The sequence below is a fragment of the Sylvia atricapilla genome, chromosome 23, assembly GCF_009819655.1.
Source record: "Sylvia atricapilla isolate bSylAtr1 chromosome 23, bSylAtr1.pri, whole genome shotgun sequence".
Taxonomy (NCBI): domain Eukaryota; kingdom Metazoa; phylum Chordata; class Aves; order Passeriformes; family Sylviidae; genus Sylvia; species Sylvia atricapilla.
The window spans coordinates 1,720,426-1,740,195 of NC_089162.1; the positions used below are offsets into that span (position 1 = coordinate 1,720,426).

The 19,770-nt window shown below is 58.1% G+C and overlaps 1 protein-coding gene across 1 annotated transcript; it reads left to right on the top strand.

Annotated features, from left to right (window-relative positions):
- Positions 1–7,607: 7,607 nt before the first annotated feature.
- On the top strand, positions 7,608–19,733 carry ROBO3 (roundabout guidance receptor 3). The gene is given in 25 exon segments (XM_066334888.1): positions 7,608–7,752; positions 10,959–11,285; positions 11,993–12,150; positions 12,621–12,741; positions 12,816–12,954; positions 13,503–13,630; positions 13,711–13,835; positions 14,198–14,369; positions 14,460–14,671; positions 14,866–14,947; positions 15,032–15,200; positions 15,287–15,453; positions 15,694–15,812; positions 15,893–16,112; positions 16,192–16,304; positions 16,413–16,893; positions 16,973–17,099; positions 17,180–17,283; positions 17,364–17,573; positions 17,663–17,819; positions 17,888–18,058; positions 18,983–19,089; positions 19,173–19,250; positions 19,332–19,439; positions 19,519–19,733. Coding segments are annotated over 25 exon segments (4,155 nt in total).
- The last annotated feature ends 37 nt before the right edge of the window (positions 19,734–19,770 follow it).

Below are 19,770 nucleotides of genomic sequence, written 5' to 3' on the forward strand. Positions count from 1 at the left end.
GCATTCCCATGGTACTGGAGCCGAGCTCGCCCCGCCGAACCAAACACCTCCCCCCGGGCTGGGCGCCCCCTCTGCCTGGTGGGGAGCACCCCTGGAGTCTGGGCTTCCAGAACTCCCAAACCTCGTTATTGAGCATCCCCCAAGGACTGAGGCTGATTCCGGGGGGGCAGAGAGCTCTCTGTTCTTACTGCCCCCAGCCCTGGTGCCTCGGAAGCCCCGGGACCCCAATTAACGGTGCCGTGATTGATGAGGCGGGGCGCAGCTCGCGGGGGCTGCGGGACCACCCCAGCTGCGCCCCAACTCTCCGGTAAGGCAAGACTAACGAGCATCGGCGACATTCCGCCTCTCCAGACCCCCTCTAAAGCACCCCCCGCCATCCAAGGGGGGTGGTTAGAGGGATCCTGTGGGACCCCCACCCGGGTTGGTTAATTAAACGCTTTAATTAGGGCCGTGTTGGTTAAACAAATGGGGAGGGTGGTGGGGGAAGGATGGAAGGGGACATCCCCCCTGCCTCTGTCTGCCCCTGCCGTCCCTGCCCGCAGCACGGCGCGAAGCCATCAGGAGTGTAATTATGCCCCTCTAATTAGCGGGATTAGGGGCTAGCGGCGGCGCGAGGCTGCGGATGTCGCGGGGAGCGTTAACCCCACACTCCATCCCCCACGCCGACCGGGCTCTTTGTCACTGCTGTCCCCAGAGAGTGCCCACAAGGGACGTCCCCAATGCCAACGTGTCCTCAAAGGGATGTCCCCACCGCTGGTGTCCCCAAAGGGTTGTCCCTGCTGCCACCACATCCCCGAGGCTGTAATGAGCCAGCGTGCCCCCAAAGGGATGTGTCAATGGCAGTCCTGTGGCATCCAAAGGGATGCATCTTCCTCTGGCATGTCCTCAAAGGAATGTTCCTGGTGCCACCACATCCCCAAGAGGTTGTCCCTGCTGCCAGCGTATCAACCCACTGTCACCACTGTGACATGCACCCAAACAGACACACAGCTGGTGTGTTCCCAGAGGGATATTCCCACTGCCAGCATGCCCCCAAAGCGATGTCCCCAATGTCAGCCCCACATCATGTCACCAAAATTATGTGTCTGCCACCACCATGTCCCAAAACAGAAGTCCCCACTGCTGGTGTGGCCACAAGAGGACTTCTCTGCTGCCACCATGTCCCCAAAGGTGTGCACCCACTTCCCTGGAGTGTCCTCAAAGGGGTGTCCCCACTGATGTGTCCCCACTGCCACTCCTGTGACATGTCCCCAAAGGGATGTCTTCACAGCCAGCTGTGCTGTGTGCCCCCAGAGGGCTGCACCCACCACCAGCCATCCCATGGTTCCCCAAAGCAGGGTCCCCAGAGGGGTGTCCCCACTGCTGGCGTGTCCTCAGATTGCCAACCCAGCTGCCAGTGTCCCCGCGGCAGTAGACCCCCATCCCCGAGCCCCCCGGAGCTGCCCAGACCACAATTAGAGGCCCGGGGAGGGGGGGATGGGCGGGCCGGATGCAAATGAGGGTGGCGGTTAATTAGGGCCTGAACACTCATTACGGCCGAGAGCAGCTGATTGCGATGCAGCTCCGAGTCCCGGCAGCGCCATTTGACCGCGCGCTAATGACATGGGGGTGGGGGGCGAGGGGCCAGCGGGGGGACATGGGGACATGGGACCCCCCCCCCAGCTCGACAGCACCTCCGCAGTCATTCCTGCAATGCGCAGGGATTGTGCTCGGCCCTGCCAGGAGCTGGGATTGTGCTCAGCCGCGGCTCAGCCCTGCCATGAGCTGTGGCAGTTCTCGGTCGGGACCGCCCCGTGCTGTGAGTTCTGGGTGTTCTCAGCTGGGCTCACCTGTGACATGGGCTGTGGGTGCGCTCGGCCAGGATCACCCACGGAATGAGTTGTGGCCATTCTCAAATGACACTCACCTGTGCAGACTTGTGACAGTTCTCAGGCAACGCTTATCCGTGCAGCGAATTGTGTCTGTTCTCAGCCCAGGCTCACCTATGCAAGGATTTTGGGGTGTTCTCAGCTGGGAGTCACCCGGGAAACGAATTGTGACCGTTCTCAGTCAGGGCTCGCCCATGCAGTGAGTTGTGGCCGTTCTCAGCTTCTGGGGGTGTGCGGACGGCGGGACAAGCAGCGTGGGGAAACACCCCCCTGGTCCCCAACACTCTCCCGCCGCCTCGTTCCAGTCAACCTTCCAATTAAATAGGCATAATTAAAAGTCCGCCAAAAAGCCGAGCGGACAAGTCATTAGACCCAGAGCCGTGTGTTCTGCAATTTACTGACCTGCTTGTAATTAACCTCCTGCCGCCAAAATACGCTGCTGAAAAGAAGTATAAACTTATTAGTGGCGACGGTGGCTAATTAAAGCGAAAGCTGTAATTATCCCGAGATGTGGCCGCAGGCAGGAAACTGATGAAAGGAGAGAAAAGACGCTCGATGCAATATCTGGAAGGACGCGGGGATGCCGAGCGAGGCAGCGCCCTGCTGCCGCACGCCGGTGCCCATCAGCATCCTGAGCGCCTGCATCCCGATCCAGCTGCCCTGCCCGCTGCACAAAGGGGACCCAGGCGGGCTAATTCGGCGCAGGGGCAACCGGCACGCCCCCCTCTTTGTCTCCCTTTCACAGCCAATATCCCGACCCCAGATGGGTTAATACATAATGCAGACAAGCAAGTAATTGCTTGCCTTTGTGAGGCCGTCAGCGCTGGGTCCCCGGCCCTCTGATCCCCCATTAGCGGCCATGCAAACAAGCCTTCCACCCAATTAAGCCCAGCTTTGATAAAGCCTTTCCCAATGATGTGGCGGTCCCAAACTAGCGATTCGCACATGAGCCACTACCTGTTAAACCCGGCTTCGGCTTCCTTCGGGGACGAGCATCCCTCGCCTCTCGCTATGACCCAGCTGCCGAGCTCTGCCCGGCTTCCCCTGGCCCTGAAGGGAGGCTCGGCTGATAAATGATCTCGACAAACTCTATATTAAAGAGGTGGAAATGGGATGTTAATATACCCCAAGCCGCTCGTCTCGAGAACACATGGGCTCCGGCTTTCCAAAGATGCTGGTAATGAGGCGGGCTGGGATGCCCGCGAGGAGATCTGACCCACCGGCCTCCTGCGCCTGCCAGGTGTGGAGGACAGACACCCGTCCTCTGAGGCATCCCCACACCGTTCCACAGAGGCTCCATGGGTCATCCCCTAAAGCATCTCAATCTGCTCACTGAAAGCATCCCAGCAGCATGCCCTAAAGCATGCCAGCGCACTTTCTTGGAATATCCCAGCTTTATCCTTCAGCACACACCCTGGCATCATCCCCTAAAGCACTTCAGTGCACTCCCCTAAATCTTCTCAGATATCCCCGAAAGCATCTCACTAAGCTCTCCTAAAGCATCCCAGTATCATCCCCTAAAAACTTCTGTCACTATCCCCTAAAATATCGTAGCATCAACTCTTACAGCACCCCAGTGTCATCCCTTAGATCAAACCGGCATGTTCATCTGAAACATCCCAATGTTATTCCTTCACACACTCTGGCACTGTCCCTTAAAGCCTCTCACTATCATCCTCTAAATCATTCCAGTGTGCATCCCTAAAGTTTGCCAGGATCATTCCCCTAAAGCATCCCAGCACCATCCCCTACAGCATTCCAGCATTATTCCTTGCAGCACTCTAGTGTACTACAACACAGTGTCTTACCATCATCCCCTAATACATCCTGGCATCCTTCTGTGCATCCCAGACTCATCCCCTAAAGTGTCCCAGTGACATTTTCTAAAGCATGATAGTTTGCTCTCCTACAACATCCCAGCATCACACCCTAAAGTCCCATAAGGTCCCCTAAAATATGCCAGCATCTCTCCTTAATTCATCCCACCATCATCTCCTAGAGGATTCCAGTCTGTTCTCTGAAAAAAATCCCAGTGTCATTCCTTAGGGCACGTCAGTATCATCTATTAAAACATCCCAGTGTGCTCCCCTTAAACAGCACTATCCATGAGTGCATCCTGACATCATCCCCTACAGCACCCCAGCGTCATTCCCTACAGCATCCCAGTGTCATTCCCTACAGCATCCCAGTGTCATCCCCCACACCATCCCAGTGTCATTCCCCACACCATCCCAGTGTCATTCCCCACACCATCCCAGTGTCATCCCCCACAGCATCCCAGTGTCATCCCCCACAGCATCCCAGTGTCATCCCCCACAGCATCCCAGTGTCATTCCCCACAGCATCCCAGTGTCATCCCCTACAGCACCCCAGCGTCATTCCCTACAGCACCCCAGTGTCATTCCCCACACCATCCCAGTGTCATTCCCCACACCATCCCAGTGTGCTCCCCAAAATACTCCAGCTCCATGCCCTAAAACATCCTAGCATTGTTGAAGCATCCAAACATCATACTGTAAATTACCACAGTATCATCCCCTAAAGCCCCCTGGAGTCATTGCCATATGCTCCCCTAAAACATCTCAGCATCTTTCCTTAAAGCATCACACTGTTATCCCTCAAACAATCTCAGTCGTGTCACTCACTCCCTGAAGTATCCATCATCATCTCCCAAAGGATCCTACTTTCATCCTCTAGAACATTCACTACCTTCTCCTAAAACATCCCAGCATCATTCCTTAAGGAATCACATCACTGTCCTCTCAAGCATGCCACCATCATTCCCTACAGTATCCCACAGTCATTCCTGACAGTATCTCAATGCCATCCCTCAATGCATCCCAGTGTCATCACCTACACCACCCCAGCATCATTCCCTACAGCATCCCCGTGTCATTCCCCACCACCATCCCAACACCACCCCAGTGTCATCCCTAAAGGATTCCAGCTCCATCCCCACTACCCCCAGTCCTCAACATTGCTCTTCCCTACCCTCCCTCCAGCAGCCCCCGTGCTCCCCTTTCCCTCCTCCCCACCCCAAGTGCTGCCACAACCTCTATAAATATTCAAAAAGCCGCATTTCCCGGCCAAGCGGCTGGCTCGGGGTGGGGGGCTCCCGAGGGGAATGTTAATAAAGGGGCTGCCAGGGATTCCCCCCTGGCAGCGGGGAGGGGGGACCCAGCCGCTCATTTGCCCAGACAAATATCTTGTCGCTCCTCATTACAGCCAAACTTCGTGCCTCAGTTTCTCCCTTCCCCCCCCTGCCCCAGTCCCTCGATGCCACCCGACGAGGGCAGGGAAAAAACAGGAGGAATAAGAAAGCGGCAAAACCGCTGCAGAATAACGAGGATAACAAAGTACGGAGGAAGCCTCCCCCTATCTAAAAACTTTGAGGAGGGTGATTTGGGCAAAGCCTGGGCAAACAGCCGCTAATCGCCAAATCAAGCAGCAATTAAATGCCGTGGCAGTGAGAATAAATCTGCTAACAAGGAGGCGATGCCCCCGCCCTCGCTGTTTGCCCAGCTGATTAACGGGGATGAATCTGAGGGGGATTATCCATCGGGATGAGGCGGCTCCTTTGTCTCCATTCCCCATCACAAGCTCTCTCAGAGGAGGTATTGGATGCGCGTGTGTCACCCCTGGGAGCCCATCGCTGCAGCCTCAGGGCTCATAGTGGGATTAATACAGAGGTGCTTTAATCCCTGAGGCTCCCAAAACCTCCAGGATTCCCATTAAAAATTCTCCCATTTTCCAAGAACTCCATGAAAAGGGGCCCAAACGCTTTCCAGGGATTAACACCCTTTCCCATCCTGTAGTTCTGTAGTGTTGGGGATGTCCCATTCCTCAGGTCAGCTTTTCAGAGGGACTCAAAAGGAGAAGGCAGGGAAACGTAGCAGGTTTAGATATTCCAGCATTGCCATAAATTCCCGTCCCAGAGAAGTATTCAGGTAATAGTTGGGTAAACCTGTTATTCTGTGGATATTTTTCTCCCTGATCCTACTGAGAAATCCCTGTGCTGCTGCACTGCCAGCAGGAGAAGCGGAAAAGCTTTGTGCTCCTACTAAATTAATATTTATTTACTTTCTCTGTGCCCGGCTCCAGGGGACAGATGAATAATGCATCGCCCACCGGACACTTGGCAGATTCGGTGGGATATGGAGAGCCCAGAGGATGCTGGTGAGGCTGAGTCCAGATGTGCACCCGTCTGCAGCCTCAGCACAGCTCTGGGTGTGGAAGCGCAAGTCTGGGCAAGCGCTCCAGATGGGCAAGCTCTCCAGATGTGCACTCACCTTGTGCCTCCAGATGTGCACACATGGAAACCACCTGGTTCTCCAGATGTGCTTGGGCATCCCTGTGCCTTCAGCTGTGTGCCCAGCTGTGACATCAGGGACATCTCCAGCTGTTGGTCTGAATGTGGCTGCATGCCCTAGACCACCCAACCCTCCCAGATGTGGAAAAGCCTCTCCCCTGCCCAGGTGTGCCCCAAGAGTCCTCCAGAGTGCCGTGGGGACCCAGATGTGCAAACACGTGTGGGCACATTTAACTTACTGCTGTGGATGCAGATGTGAGGACTCTTCTCCCTCCCAATATCCCAGATGTGCATACCCACATGCATGTCCCCTCAAGTCCTTCCCCATTGCCCCTTCTCCTCCTCACCCCTTCTTTCTCCCTGAGTCCCTTCCAGGTTCCCCAGACTCTCTTCCCCTCCCCACCCCCCCCCCCCCACTTTTACCCTATTCCAAGTGCCACTGTAATGAAACCCATAATTAGCCCCCCCTCAACACCCCCCCATAATGAACCTCCCTAACGAATGCCCCCAAACCCTTCCCCACCCCGGGTGTTCACAGTAGGAGACTCATTGCTTTCCACATCAGCCCCAACACGGTAATTAAGTGGCCAATTGCTTCTTACGGATTCACTGGCACACGTGCTGATTCCTTCGTGTTTCCCCCCACCCCAAAAAAACCCCAAAATTCAAGGCCACTGGTGGTCTCAGCACCCCCAAAGTGTCCCTATCCTTACCAGTGTTGGGGTGTGTTACTCACTCGAACAGCTGCATTTCCCCGTGGGGTTCAGGGTTTACTGAGGGGGGGATCCCGAGTGGGGGGTGACAGCAGCCCCACGTGGTGTCACGTAATTTGGAGTGAAGCCAGGGAGCTGCTGCGTCTCTTCGTTCTCCTCCCTCCAGCTTTAGGATCCCCTTTTCCTCTGCCCCCTCAAAAAGTCTTTCCAGTTCCACTCAACTACGAAGCCCCCATCCCCTACGGGACACCCCCCGCCTTCGCCCCATCCCGCTCCTTACGGAGAGAACACAGGGACGCCCCCGTTCCCCCGCCCCAGCACCGCCCTGGCCCGTCCCCCAGCCGGGGGCGGTGCCGCAGGCTGAGCCGAGCCGAGCCGAGCCGGGAGAGCTGAGCCTGCCTGAGTCGGGTGTGCTGAGCCGCGCTGGACTGAGCCGAGTCGAGCCGGGCTGAGCCGGCTGGGCTGAACCGGGTCGGACTGGGCTGGACTGAGCCACACTGGGCTGAACTGAACTGAGCCGGACCGGGCTGAGTCTGGCCAGGCTGAGCTTGACTGGGCTGAACCGAGCCGAGCCCAGCCGAGCCGAGCCGAGCCGGATCGGGCTGAGCTGAGCCGGATCGGGCTGAGCTGAGCCGGTCTCTGCCGTGCCGGGTGGTGTCGTGCAGAGCCGACCTGATCCGAGCCGATCTCAGCCAAGCCGAGCAGAGCCCGGGCAGGATGCTGCGGTACCTGCTGAAGACGCTGCTGCAGATGAACCTGTTCGCCGACTCGCTGGGAGCCGAAGGCTCTAACTCCTCGCTCCTGCTCGGCATCAACCGTTCCATCGCCGCGCTCCACCTGCCCGATCTCGTCCCCGGTAACGGTACGTGGTCCCCGGTCCTCCTGTCCCCCTGCCCCGGAGCTCCTGCTCCTGGTCCAGCCGGGATGCTGGAAGCAGCCCGCAGACCCCAGCCCCAGCTGGGACGCCACCAGCACCGACACTGGATTCCCAGACTGTCCCCAAACCGGGACCTGCCCCATTTCCCAACTCCAGAATTGACCCAGTGTCCCCACACCAGCTCCGTGTCCCCATTCTGGGACCAGCTCCCCATCTCCAGACCAACTCCCGGGAGTGATGTGGTGTCTTTACATCGTCTCCCCGACCCCAGACCGAGACCAGCCCACTCTCCCAAAGTCAGAACTGTCCCGGTGTTCCCAAACGAGTCCTGTGTTCCTAAATCCTGAACTGCAGGCAGCTCCCTGTTCCCAAACTGTCCCGTGTTCCTACATCAACTGCCAGACCACAAACTGGGAGAGACACGGCATCCACAAATTGTCCCCAAATCCCCAGACCAGTCCCCAGACCCCAAACCAGGGGCAACCCAGTGTCCTTAAACAACCTTCACGTCCCAACATCCGTCCCCAGTCTCCAAACCAGGACCAGCCCTGTGTCCCAAAACTGTCTCTGTGCCCAAACCAACTCCCAGGCACAACTAGGAGGGACTCCATGTCTCCAAACCAGTCCTGTGTCCCCAAGCCAATCCCCAGATTACTAACTGGAACTGGCTCCGTGTTCCCAAAGTATTTCTACATTCCTGAACCATCCCAGTGTCCTTCAACCAGCTCCGTGTGCTCTAATCTTCCTCATGTCCCCAAACCAGCCTCATGACCCCTAACTGGGACAGACTAGGGGTGAAGGAGGGGTGAGGGAGAGGGTGTCTGCCTAAATTTTGACTCTGTTTTGAGCTTCTCCTCTCTTTTTCAGTCTATGCCCCTCCAGCTGGTCCTGGGGGCTGGTGAGGGGTGGGGATGTTCCTAAACCTCGTGGGACCCCCTGCCCCTGCATAGCCAGCCGGGCACAGGAAGGGGCCTGCCCTGACCCCCTGCTTGTCCCAATTAGTCACCGGGCCCAGCTGCGGCCCCCTCAGTCCCTGCTGTGCCCCCCGGGGGTGCCCAGTACCCTGCAGCATTGCTTCTGTCCCCATGGCAGCCACATCCCAGCCCCATGGCAACCCCATGGACACCCCAAACCGCAGCCCCCTTACGCCTGCATCCTGCCAGGGTGTGGGGGATCAGGGGAAGGGGGTGTGTGAGTGGGAGACACGTGTGTGGTGTGCATGTATGTGCAGCCTGCATGCGTGTGCGTTTGTGGGCAGTGTGCATGTGTGGGCATGCATGTGCATGTCTGTACAGTGTGCACACGTGTGCGTGTGTGCATTTGTGTGCATATGTGCACGTGTATGCAGTGTGCATGTATGTGCATGTGTGCATTTATGGGCAGAGAGTGTGTGTGTGCATGTTTGTACAGTGTGCATGTGTGTGCGTGTGGGTGCATGTGTGTGCATGCATGTGCAGTGTGCATGCATGTGTGCATTTATGGGGCAGTGTGCTTGTGTGCATGCATGGGCAGTGTGCATGTGTGTGAATGTGTGTGCATGTGTGTGTGTTTAAGGGCAGTGTGCGTGTATGGGCACATTTAAGTGCAGTGTGCATGTGTGTGTGCATGTGCATAGCTATACATTGTGCAGGCATTTGCATGTCTGTACAGGGTGCATGTGTGTGCATGAGTGTGCATGTGTGTGCATGTGGGTAAGCGTAGGCTCACCTGAGCATGTGTGGATATGCAGGGATGTGCATGGCTGTGCATGTCCCTGTGTGTGCCCCTGTGCATCTGTGTGTGCAGCCTGTGTGTGCAGGTGCACCCCTGTGTGAATGTGTGCCTGTGCATGTACCTCTGCATGCCTGAGCACACGTGTGTAAGGACACCCCCCACCTGAATACATGCATGTGTGCAGGTGTGTGTGTGTGCATGCACACCCTGGATGAATGCACGCACACGTGAATGCATCTGTGCATGTCAGGGCATGCACCCCTCTGCCAGGATGCACATGTGTGCATGTGTGTGCAGGTGCAAGCACATGTGCGTGGCTGCATGTGTGTGTGCACACTGCTGCATGACTGCCCACACAGCTGCATGCACCTATGTGTGCGACCACCCCCTGCACGTGCAATGCACATGCGCATGCATGCACAGCTGTGCAGTGCACACTTGCACATGCATGTACACAGAGACCTGTGAGAGCCTCCATGTGTGTGTGCATGCACACCCCTGCACGGCTGACCACGTGTGCATGCACGCACCTGTCTGTAAACACATGCAGTGCATGGCTGCACGTGTGTCTGTGCACATGCAGGTGTGTGCAGACTCACAGCCGTGTGCACATGTGTGGCTGGGCATGCAGTGGTGTGTGCCTGTGCCGCTGGGCCAGCAGTGACACTTGGGGACCAAACCACCAAGCCACCCCAGACGGTGTTGGAGGCACACGTGGTTCAGCCCAGCCGGCCCCAGCATTAATGACTATTAATTATACCGGCATTAATGACCAACCATTAATTACCCTGCCCTAGCAGGGTGTGGTGTTTTTTTTTTAACAGCCCCACAACCCCAATATGGGCCTTTTAAAAACTTCAAATTAAGCATTTTCTGCAGCCCAGAATGATCAGCTCTGCTACAGAAAGTCAGCACTTGCAGCTGATGGAAAAATCCCTGTTTGGGGGGAATTTAGCCCCAACCCCATTTCCTCAGGGATGCCCAGGTGGAAACTGGGTGGGAAAGGCCGTTACTGGGAGTGAAGCTGCATTGTCCCACTGGCTTTGCCTGACAACCTCCCACTCTGATCTTTAGTTGTGCCAAGGGAAATTTAGGTTGGATGTTAGGAAAAAGTTTTTTACTGAAACAGCAATAAATTACTGGAATTGTCTGCCTGGGGACATGGTGGAGTCACCATCCCTGGATGTGTTTAAGAAAAGATCAGATGTGGCACTTGATGCCAGGGTTTAGTTCAGGGGGTATTATAGCATGGATTGGACTCGATGATTTTAAAGGTCTCTTCCAACCTGGTGATTCTGTGATTCTGTGATCCTGCTCCCTCCCCATGCTGCCCATCCCGGGATACACTGGCCTCACTTCATCTCTCACCTCCTGCCTTCCAAGCAAAGCAGGGTCTGCAGGCAGGAAAGCCCCACACAAGCCAAGGATGCTCAGCCTCTCAGACCACCCCCTCCCCACCCCTCCTGATTTTCCTGCAGGATCCAACCCCCAGCTGGAGGACACGGCTCCTCGCATCGTGGAGCACCCCACGGATGTCCTGGTCTCCAAAGGGGAACCGGCCACGCTGAGCTGCAAGGCCGAGGGGCGCCCGGCGCCGGTGGTGGAGTGGTACAAGGACGGGGAGCGGGTGGAGACGGACCGGGAGGATCCCCGCTCCCACCGCACCCTCCTCCCGGGGGGATCCCTCTTCTTCCTCCGCATCCTGCACGGGAGGCGGGGAAAGCCCGACGAGGGGGTTTATGTCTGCGTGGCCAGGAATTACCTGGGCGAGGCCACCAGCCGGAACGCTTCCCTGGAGGTGGCCGGTGAGTCCTGAGAGGGCGGCGAGGATTTGAGAGGGAGAAATTTGGGGTTCTGGTATCACCCCTGAGCCCAGCCTGCTGCGGTGGCTGTGGGACGAGGGGCTCTCAGATTCCCAGGCTTCTGTCGGCAAGGGAAGAGGGGGAAAATAAATGAAAATAAGGGGGAAATAATTAGAAATGAATAAAGCAAGTGAAAAAGAAATGAAAATGAATTCAAAGGAGAGATATTGGAAATAAGTGAAACTAACTGAAAACAAATAAAAAAAGAAAACAAGTGAAAAGAAATTAAGATAAAAGCAAGGGAGTAAGAGAGAATGAATGCAAATAACAGAAAATAAATGAAAACGTGAAAAAAGAGAAATTAAATAAAGTGAAAAAAACAGTAAGTGAAAGTAAATGAAAAAAGTGCCAGTTAGTGAAGAGAAATAATGAAAAAACTGAAAATAATTGGAAATAGGTGAAAATAAGTGAAAATTACTGAAAAGGAATGAAAACAAATTACAACATGGTAAAATAAATTAAAAGAGGTGAATATAATTGCAAATACATGAAAATAAATGAGGAAAAAATATTTGAAAGCGTTTGAAAATCAAGTAAAATCAATGAAGATAAATGAAAATCTGTTAAAGCCAATTCAGACGATGTCCCTGGTGCTGCCCCCAGCCCAGGGGGTGCAGGGCTGGGCAGCTGAGGCCGCTGTGTCCCCGCAGTGCTGCGGGACGATTTCCGGCAGCCCCCAGGGGACGTGGTGGTGGCGGCGGGAGAACCGGCCGTGCTGGAGTGTGTCCCGCCCCGCGGCCACCCCGAGCCCAGCGTCTCCTGGAAGAAAAACGGAGTCCGGGTCAGCGACAGGGACGAGCGCCTGACGGTGAGGGGGGTCAGAACCAGGCTGGAGGTGATGCGAGGGAGATGGGGAATATTATAGGGATACAGGATGCCGTGGGGATGTAGGGTGTGACGTGGATGTGGGTGCTGTGAGGATGCAGGATGCAGTGAGGGTCTGGAATGTGGGATGCAGCAGACGGTTGTGTGATGTGATGGGGATGTAGGATGGGATAGGGATATGGGATGCAGCAGAGATTTGGGATGCAATGGAAACATGGGATGTGATGACAGTGTGGGTGCAATGGGAATGTGAGATGCAGTGAGGATACAAGATGGGATGGGGATGCAGAATGCAGTCAGGATGAGAGATGCAATGAGGATTTGGGATACAGTGGGGACATGAGATGCAGTGGGGGGTAGGATGCAGTGGGGATGTGGGATGTGATGAGAATGCAGGATACAGCGTGGATGTGGGATGTGATGGGGATGTGGGATGAGCTCTACTTCCTGCAGATCCGTGGTGGGAAGCTGATGGTGGCCAGTACTCACAAGAGCGATGCTGGCGTCTATGTCTGCGTGGCCACCAACGTGGTGGGCGAGAGGGACAGCGAGCCAGCCGAGCTGGTCGTCTTTGGTGCGTGGGGATTTACTTTTTGGGGTGTCAGGGAGGTGGGTGCTATCCTGGTGGGACTGACGGCCACCCTGCAGAGCGCCCAGCATTTGGCAAGAGGCCCCACAACCAGGTGGTGCTGGTGGAGGGCACGGCGGAGTTTGCCTGCGAGGCGGTGGGGGATCCGCAGCCGGCGGCGCGCTGGCGCAAGGAAGAGGGTGAAATGCCACTGGGAAGGTGAGTAGGGGGTGAGGGGGGTGGCTCAGGGACACCAAGGCCAGTCAGGGTTCTGTGGCAAGCTCGGCGGCATCAGTGTGTGCCAGCCTAGTGTGCTTGGAGCGCCTGGTAAACTCATGACATCAAGTAATTGCATCCCATAACCCTGGTGCATCCTCCATCCTTAGTACATCCTGCATCCCTATTGCATTCCACATCCCCACTGTGCCACATCTCCATCACGTTCCAGATCCCTCTTCGCATCTCAAATCCTCATTGCATCTTCTTTGCATCCCACATTCTTATTGCATCCCAAATCCCAATCACATCCTATATCCTCACCACATCCCTGCTGCATCGCACATCGCTATCACATTCCACATCTCCACCACATTTCACATCCCTGTCTCATCTCCCGTTTTCCTGCATCCCAGATTTCCACTGTACCCATCACATCCACATCTCCATCACATCCTGCACCCTCACTACATCCCAGCCCCATGGCACCTTCCATCCTCCTGGTGCCCCAGCACACTGCTGGTGCCACAGCCTTGTGGGCTTCCCCCCAGGTGGGAGGTGCTGCCAGACAACACCCTGCGGATCAGCCGGCTGCAGGTGGAGGATGAGGGCACCTACACCTGCGTGGCTGATAACAGCGTGGGCAGGTCAGAGGCATCAGGCACCCTCACTGTGCATGGTAAGGGGGGCCCTGGGGAGCATCCCTGGGTGCTGGTGGAGTGCCCAGACAAGCCCTTGTCTCTCCCCACACTGCTGCAGTGCCCCCCCAACTTGTCACCGGGCCCCATGACCAAGCTGTCACCCCTGGCCAGAGCGTGACTTTCCAGTGCCAGAGCAAGGGCAACCCACCACCCGCTGTCTTTTGGCAGAAGGAAGGGAGCCAGGTCTGTCCCCTTCCCTCATCCTTGACCCCACACCCAATCATAGTCCCATCCTCATTCCAATCCCATCACCATTTCCATTCCATCTTGTCCCGATTATCATAATAATCCTCATCCCAATTCCCACCCCATCCCCATCTCATCTCCATCCCAATCTCATCCCATCTCAACCTCACACCAGTATCAATCCTCATCCCTACCTGTCCTCATCACCATCCCATCACAGCTCCTATTACATCCCTGTCCCCATTCCATTCCCATCCCCAATCTCATTCCCATTCCCACCCCTAACTATGTCCTCATCTCATCCCCTGCTTCTCATCCTCCCTCTCCCTCATCCCCCCACTAATCCCATTCCCTTTCAGGCCCTGCTGTTCCCGGGCCAGCCCCCAGTCCCTTCTGGCCGTGTTTGGGTGAGCCCCAGCGGTGCGTTAACCATTGTCAATGTCCAGCCCAGTGACGCTGGTCACTACCTGTGCCAGGCTATCAGCGTGGCCGGCAGTGTCCTGGCCAGGGCAGGCCTGGAGGTGGTGGGGGGTAAGTCCAGTGCCAGTGGAGAACTGGAACATTCAATGTATGAGCAACACCCACCCCACTACCCAGCAGTTCCCAATTTTCTCCCTGTAGCACGCTCTGAGCTCCACCCACCGCTGATCAGCCTGCTTCCCACTAACCGCACAGCGCTGCCAGTGGGGGCCACAGTGCGGCTGCCTTGTGGAGCAGGGGCCCATGACCCCCCAGGCAGTGTGGGGTGGCTGAAGGATGGCAGCGCCCTGGTAGGTGTCCAGCCCCGTGCCAGCCTGCTGGAGAACGGCACCCTGCAGATCACCGGCCTCCGGGTGAGCCGGCCCCGGCAGGGGCACCCGTGGGGGTACTGCAGGGCACTGGCTGTGAGGGGTGGAGCAAAGGGAGGTGGATGCTCGTGGTGCTGGGGTTCAGGGTGCTGGGTACAAAGCGTGGTGTGTGCTCAGGGTGGTGGGTGCCGAGGTGATGGGTGCTCAGGGTGATGGGGCAGGAGCTCTTTCCCCTGCAGGTGAGAGACTCCGGGCTCTATGAGTGTGTGGCCACCAGCCCAGCGGGCGAGACACGCTGGGCCATCTCCTTGGAGGTACAAGGTGGGTCATGGAAATGTCACTGCAGTGGGGACACTGTGGCACCGGGAACAAAGCCACTCCAGACCTCCACGCATTTCCCTGCAGGTGATGAATCCAACCTCTCCCTGCCTTCCCCTGCACCTGGTCTCCTCCCTGGGCCACCCTCCACTCCTGTGGTCACCAACGTTACCCAAAGCAGTGTCACCCTGCGCTGGAAAGGGAACGAGGACAGTGGTGCCACCGATGTCACCTCTTACATAGTGGAGGCTTTCAGGTATCACACAAGCCTCTTCTCTGGCTGCAGGGATGATGTGGTGGCCTGATACCACCCTGTCATGAGTCACCCCTGTCCCCCGGCAGCCAGGTGTTGGGTGGCCCGTGGCAGACAGTGGCAGCCGATGTGGAGGGTGAGACCCACACAGTGACCGGCCTTGTCCCTGACACTGTCTACCTGTTCTTGGTGCGGGCGGTCAACGCCTACGGGCTCAGTGACCCCAGCGGCATCTCGGAGCCTGTGCGCACCCAAGGTGAGATCCAGCTCTGACATCACTGGAGGTGTCCACAAACCCCCCACCCTTGGGCCCATCTCCACTTGGTGACAGGAACAGAGGTGCCCATGCACCCAAAATCTTTGGGTCCATCCTTGCCCAGTGATGCCAGTGGAGTTTCCCATGGACCTGCCATGGGTATGAACTGTCACCATGGCTCCTTCACTTGGTCACACCAGTGGAGATATGCATGGACCCTCCACCCTCTGGTGCTTCCAGCAGACACCAACTCCATGCAGCTGGATCCTGAGCAGGTGCAGCAGGAGCTGGCACAAGTGGCTGTGCACCTGAAGGAACCTGTGGTGCTGCCACTGGGCACTGTCCACCTCTCCTGGACTGTGAGTACTGGGCCCCCCTACTGGTACAGGGCTCCCAGTGTCCATCATCCTCCCATCCCACTCTTCCCTCGGGTCCTCAGGTGGAGCACCAGGCACCCTTCCTTCAGGGCTACCGGGTGCTGTACCGGCAGCGTGGCGGGCACTGGGAGGAGGCACGGACCGTGTGGGCACCAGGGGAGCGGGGGGCCCTGCTCACGGAGCTGCGCCGGGGCCAGGACTACGAGGTCAAGGTCCGACCCTATTTTCATCACCTCAATGGTCCTGACAGTGCTGTGCGAGCTCTGCGTACCCCTGAAGCGGGTGAGTGTAGGGATGGAGGGGATAGTGTGGGTCCCCGGGGACAACCGGAGGTGACAGACCATGTGTCCTCCGCTGGCAGCTCCCAGCGCCCCACCACGAGCTGTCAGTGTGGCTGGCAATGGTACCAGTGTCCGCATCTCATGGCAGCCACCACCTGTGGCAGAGCAGAATGGTGTCATCCGTGATTACCGGGTAAGCGTGGTCGGCAGCAGGGATGTGGCAGGTCCACTCTGTCCACTCATGACAGCATGTCATAGCATCCCTATGGGTGTCCCCCATCTTCCTCCTGGTCCTCACCAGATTTGGTGCTTGGGCAATGAGAGCCGCTTCCACATCAACCAGAGCGTGGAGGGGACGGTGCTGGCGACAGTGCTGCGGGGACTAGTCCCTGGGGTCCCTTACCGTGCTGAAGTTGCTGCTGCCACCAGTGCTGGTGTGGGTGCCCGCAGTGCCCCTGTCCCCATCCACATCGGTGAGTCTCTCCTTGTCACAGTTTGCACCCATGGGTGAGGCAGGATGGGGTCACCCACTGCAGGGCTGGGGATGGCTCCTTGGCACCCTGCTGGTGTGTCCCTCTTTCCCGTGTCACTTGCAGCCCCCCTGGTGGAGCGAGACGCGGGGTCAGCAGGCGGGAGCAGCTTGGCTGAGCATTTAGCAGAGGTAGCCAGGCAGCCAGCCTTCATTGCCGGCGTTGGTGGTGCTTGCTGGGTCATCCTCGCTGCCTTTGCTGCTTGGCTCTACAGCCGCCGCCGGAGGAAGAAGGAGCTCAGCCACTTCACCGGTACAGGGGGGTGCTACCCCTGGGACCCCTCACCCCTCACCTCTCACCCATCAGCCACCCACCGTCCCTCTCTTTACAGCATCCTTTGCCTACACACCCACTGGTAAGCCCATAAGTGCTGCGGGGTCCCAGTACGGCCTCTCGCTGCCCTCACCCCCATCTCTTTCCACAGTCGCCTTCCCGGCCCCAGTGCGCAGCAACCCCAGGTAACGTCCCTGACATCCCCTGCCCTCCCCAGGAGCCCCAGGGCTGACCACCAGCATTCCTTCTGCACATCCCCTTGCAGGGCAGCTGCCAGCGGTGGTTACCCGTGGCTGATGGATGCGTGGCGTGGTGGCAGCACAACCAGTGCTGCCCCTTGCTTGGGGACCACTGAGAGATACTACAACGGTGAGGGGTCAGCATGGGGCTGGGTGGTTCTGATTGAGGGGGTCCTGATCAGCCCTGAAGATGATGGTCACCATCTGCAGATGCTGGCATCACCCGTTACATCGCCCAGACGGAACAGTTTGGAGCAGGGGCTGGCGAGGGGCCGGTTTACAGCACCATCGAGGTTGACAGTGAGGAGCACTGCACATTCCCCCGTCCCTTCTCACAGTATGGGACCTCCTACCCTGGGGTGGGTTCCCAGCCAATGGATGCTGCAGCCTCCCAGGTGCCCCGTGGCCGGGCTGAGCACGGTAGGGTGGTTGGATGGGTGAGGGCACACATGGGTGCTCGTGGTGCGGTGCCCTCCCCACAGCCTCCCCAGCATCCCTCCTTGGCACAGGGGCCAAAGCAAAGCTGGGGCAACCAGTGAAACCGCCGGTGGTGAGCTGGACAGAGCTGCTGCCCCCGCCGCCCTCAGCCAGTGAGCTCAGCCAGTGTACCCAGGAGGAGGAGAAGGAGGAGGAAGAGGAGGATGAAGAGGAAGAGGCAGCTGGAGGGTGAGTGTGGGGGCTTGGGGACTGGGCATGCCGCCCCCAGCACCTACCCTGTGGTCTCCACCCTGCAGGTTGGGGATGGAGGTGTGGTACCCTGGTGAGGACATCCCTTGTTGTGCCACGGCTGCATCCTCACCCACCACCTCCTCCGGCTGCCGTTCCACCGCCACGCTGACACCATCACCTCGCACCACGGAGGACATCCCTCGCCTCCGCGACTTCGATAGCTCCCTCCTGCCCCGGTAGGAGATGGGCCTTGCTTGGTATGGCCGTGCCATTGGGCTCTGGATGTCCCATCATGGTCCAGATGTCCCACCATGGCCTGGGTGTTCCATTGTGATCCAGCCATGTTACCAGTACCCAGCCCTGCCATGCCATCATGGTCCAGCTGTGTCATTAGGGCCCAGGTGTCTCATTGGGGTCCAGATGTTCTGTTTGGGGGATGCCCCACCATGGTCCAGGCATCTCTTTGTTGTCCATCCATGGTGTCACCACTCACCCCTGCTCTCCAGCTGTGCTCTGGCCATGCTGTCATGACACATCCATGACATTGTGGGCTGACTGGGGCAAAGCAATACAGCTGCACCATCATGAGACAGGTGGGCCATCGTCACCCAGCTGTGCTGTTGTGACCCAGCTCTGCCATGATCCACCTGTGCCGTCACGATGCTGGCACAGCACTGCACTCCAGCTGTGCAGCTGCAATCAAGCTCCATGGTTGCAATTCAGCTGTGCTATGATCTAGCTGTGTCACGATAAGCTGTGCAGCTGCAATCTGCTGGTGTGCTTGCAATCCAGATGTGTGGTGATCCAGCTGTGCCACTGCAATCCAGCTGTGTGGCTGCAATCCAGCTGGGCTCCAGATGTGCCATTGCAGGCCAGCCGTGCTATCACAACCTTGCCAGGCTGTGGTCCTCCACCCTAGCTGTGCCACTGCACTCATCCAGCTCCCCTTTGCCATCCCTGTGGCAGATGTGTGGCTGTGATCCAGCTGTGGCACTTCTGTCCAGCTGTGATGCTTCACTCCACCTACACCAGTGCCATCCAGCTGTGACAATACCACAAGGCTCCTTCTGGCTCTGGAGGGCTGGTGCCAACACCGTGTGGCCACTGAGTCACCATCCCACTCCCCCCACCCTGGCTTCACTCCACCCCCTCTTTGCCAGGAGACAGCCCCATGGCGTCAGCGCCCCCTCACAGGCCCCCAGTCCCTCGGTGACCCCGGATGCCAGCGAGGGCCACCCACCCCGTGCCCGCTGCCCTCCTGGCACAGGTGAGCCCTGAGGGGCCACTTCGGGTGGGTGGGGGCCTCACTGGCTATTGCGGGGGCTCACGCTGCCATCCCCACCTCCCCAGGGAAAACCCGCGGGGTGATCTCCAAAAGTCGCCCGAAGCCCAAATCCAGCCGCTACCGCCGGGAAAAGCAGATGGGAGGTGAGTGGGAGGGGGAAAAAATCGAGGAAAAGTCCGAGGAAGCTCAGGGGAGCTCAGCCCTCTCCTCCCTCTCCGCCGCAGACCTGCCGCCGCCGCCGCTGCCGCCGCCGGGCGAGAGCCCCGGGCCCTCCGCGGAGCTGGGGGCGAGCGGGGCCGAGCGCAGGGTCACCCACCGCCCGCCCCGCGGCGGTAAGCCACAGCCACCCACTGCGCGACGGAAGGGCTGGGGGCGTCACTGCCGGCCCCGACATTGTCCCCTTCCCTGCAGATGAGGTCACCCCCTACGGCAAACCCTCCTGCCTGCCCCGCGGGCAAGTGTCTGGCAGCTGCTCCACCACGGGCAGCGTCTCGTCCCGCGGCTCCACCGGCTCCCGCGGCCACGGCTCGGGCCGCAGCCGGACTCCGGGGGACCGCGGCGAAGGGACCGGCCACTGCCGCCGCCCTGGGGCCCCGTTTCCCTGCCCGCCGCAGGAGAAGCGATAAAAGGGAGGGCGAGTCGGTGACAGAGTTGGGGACATGG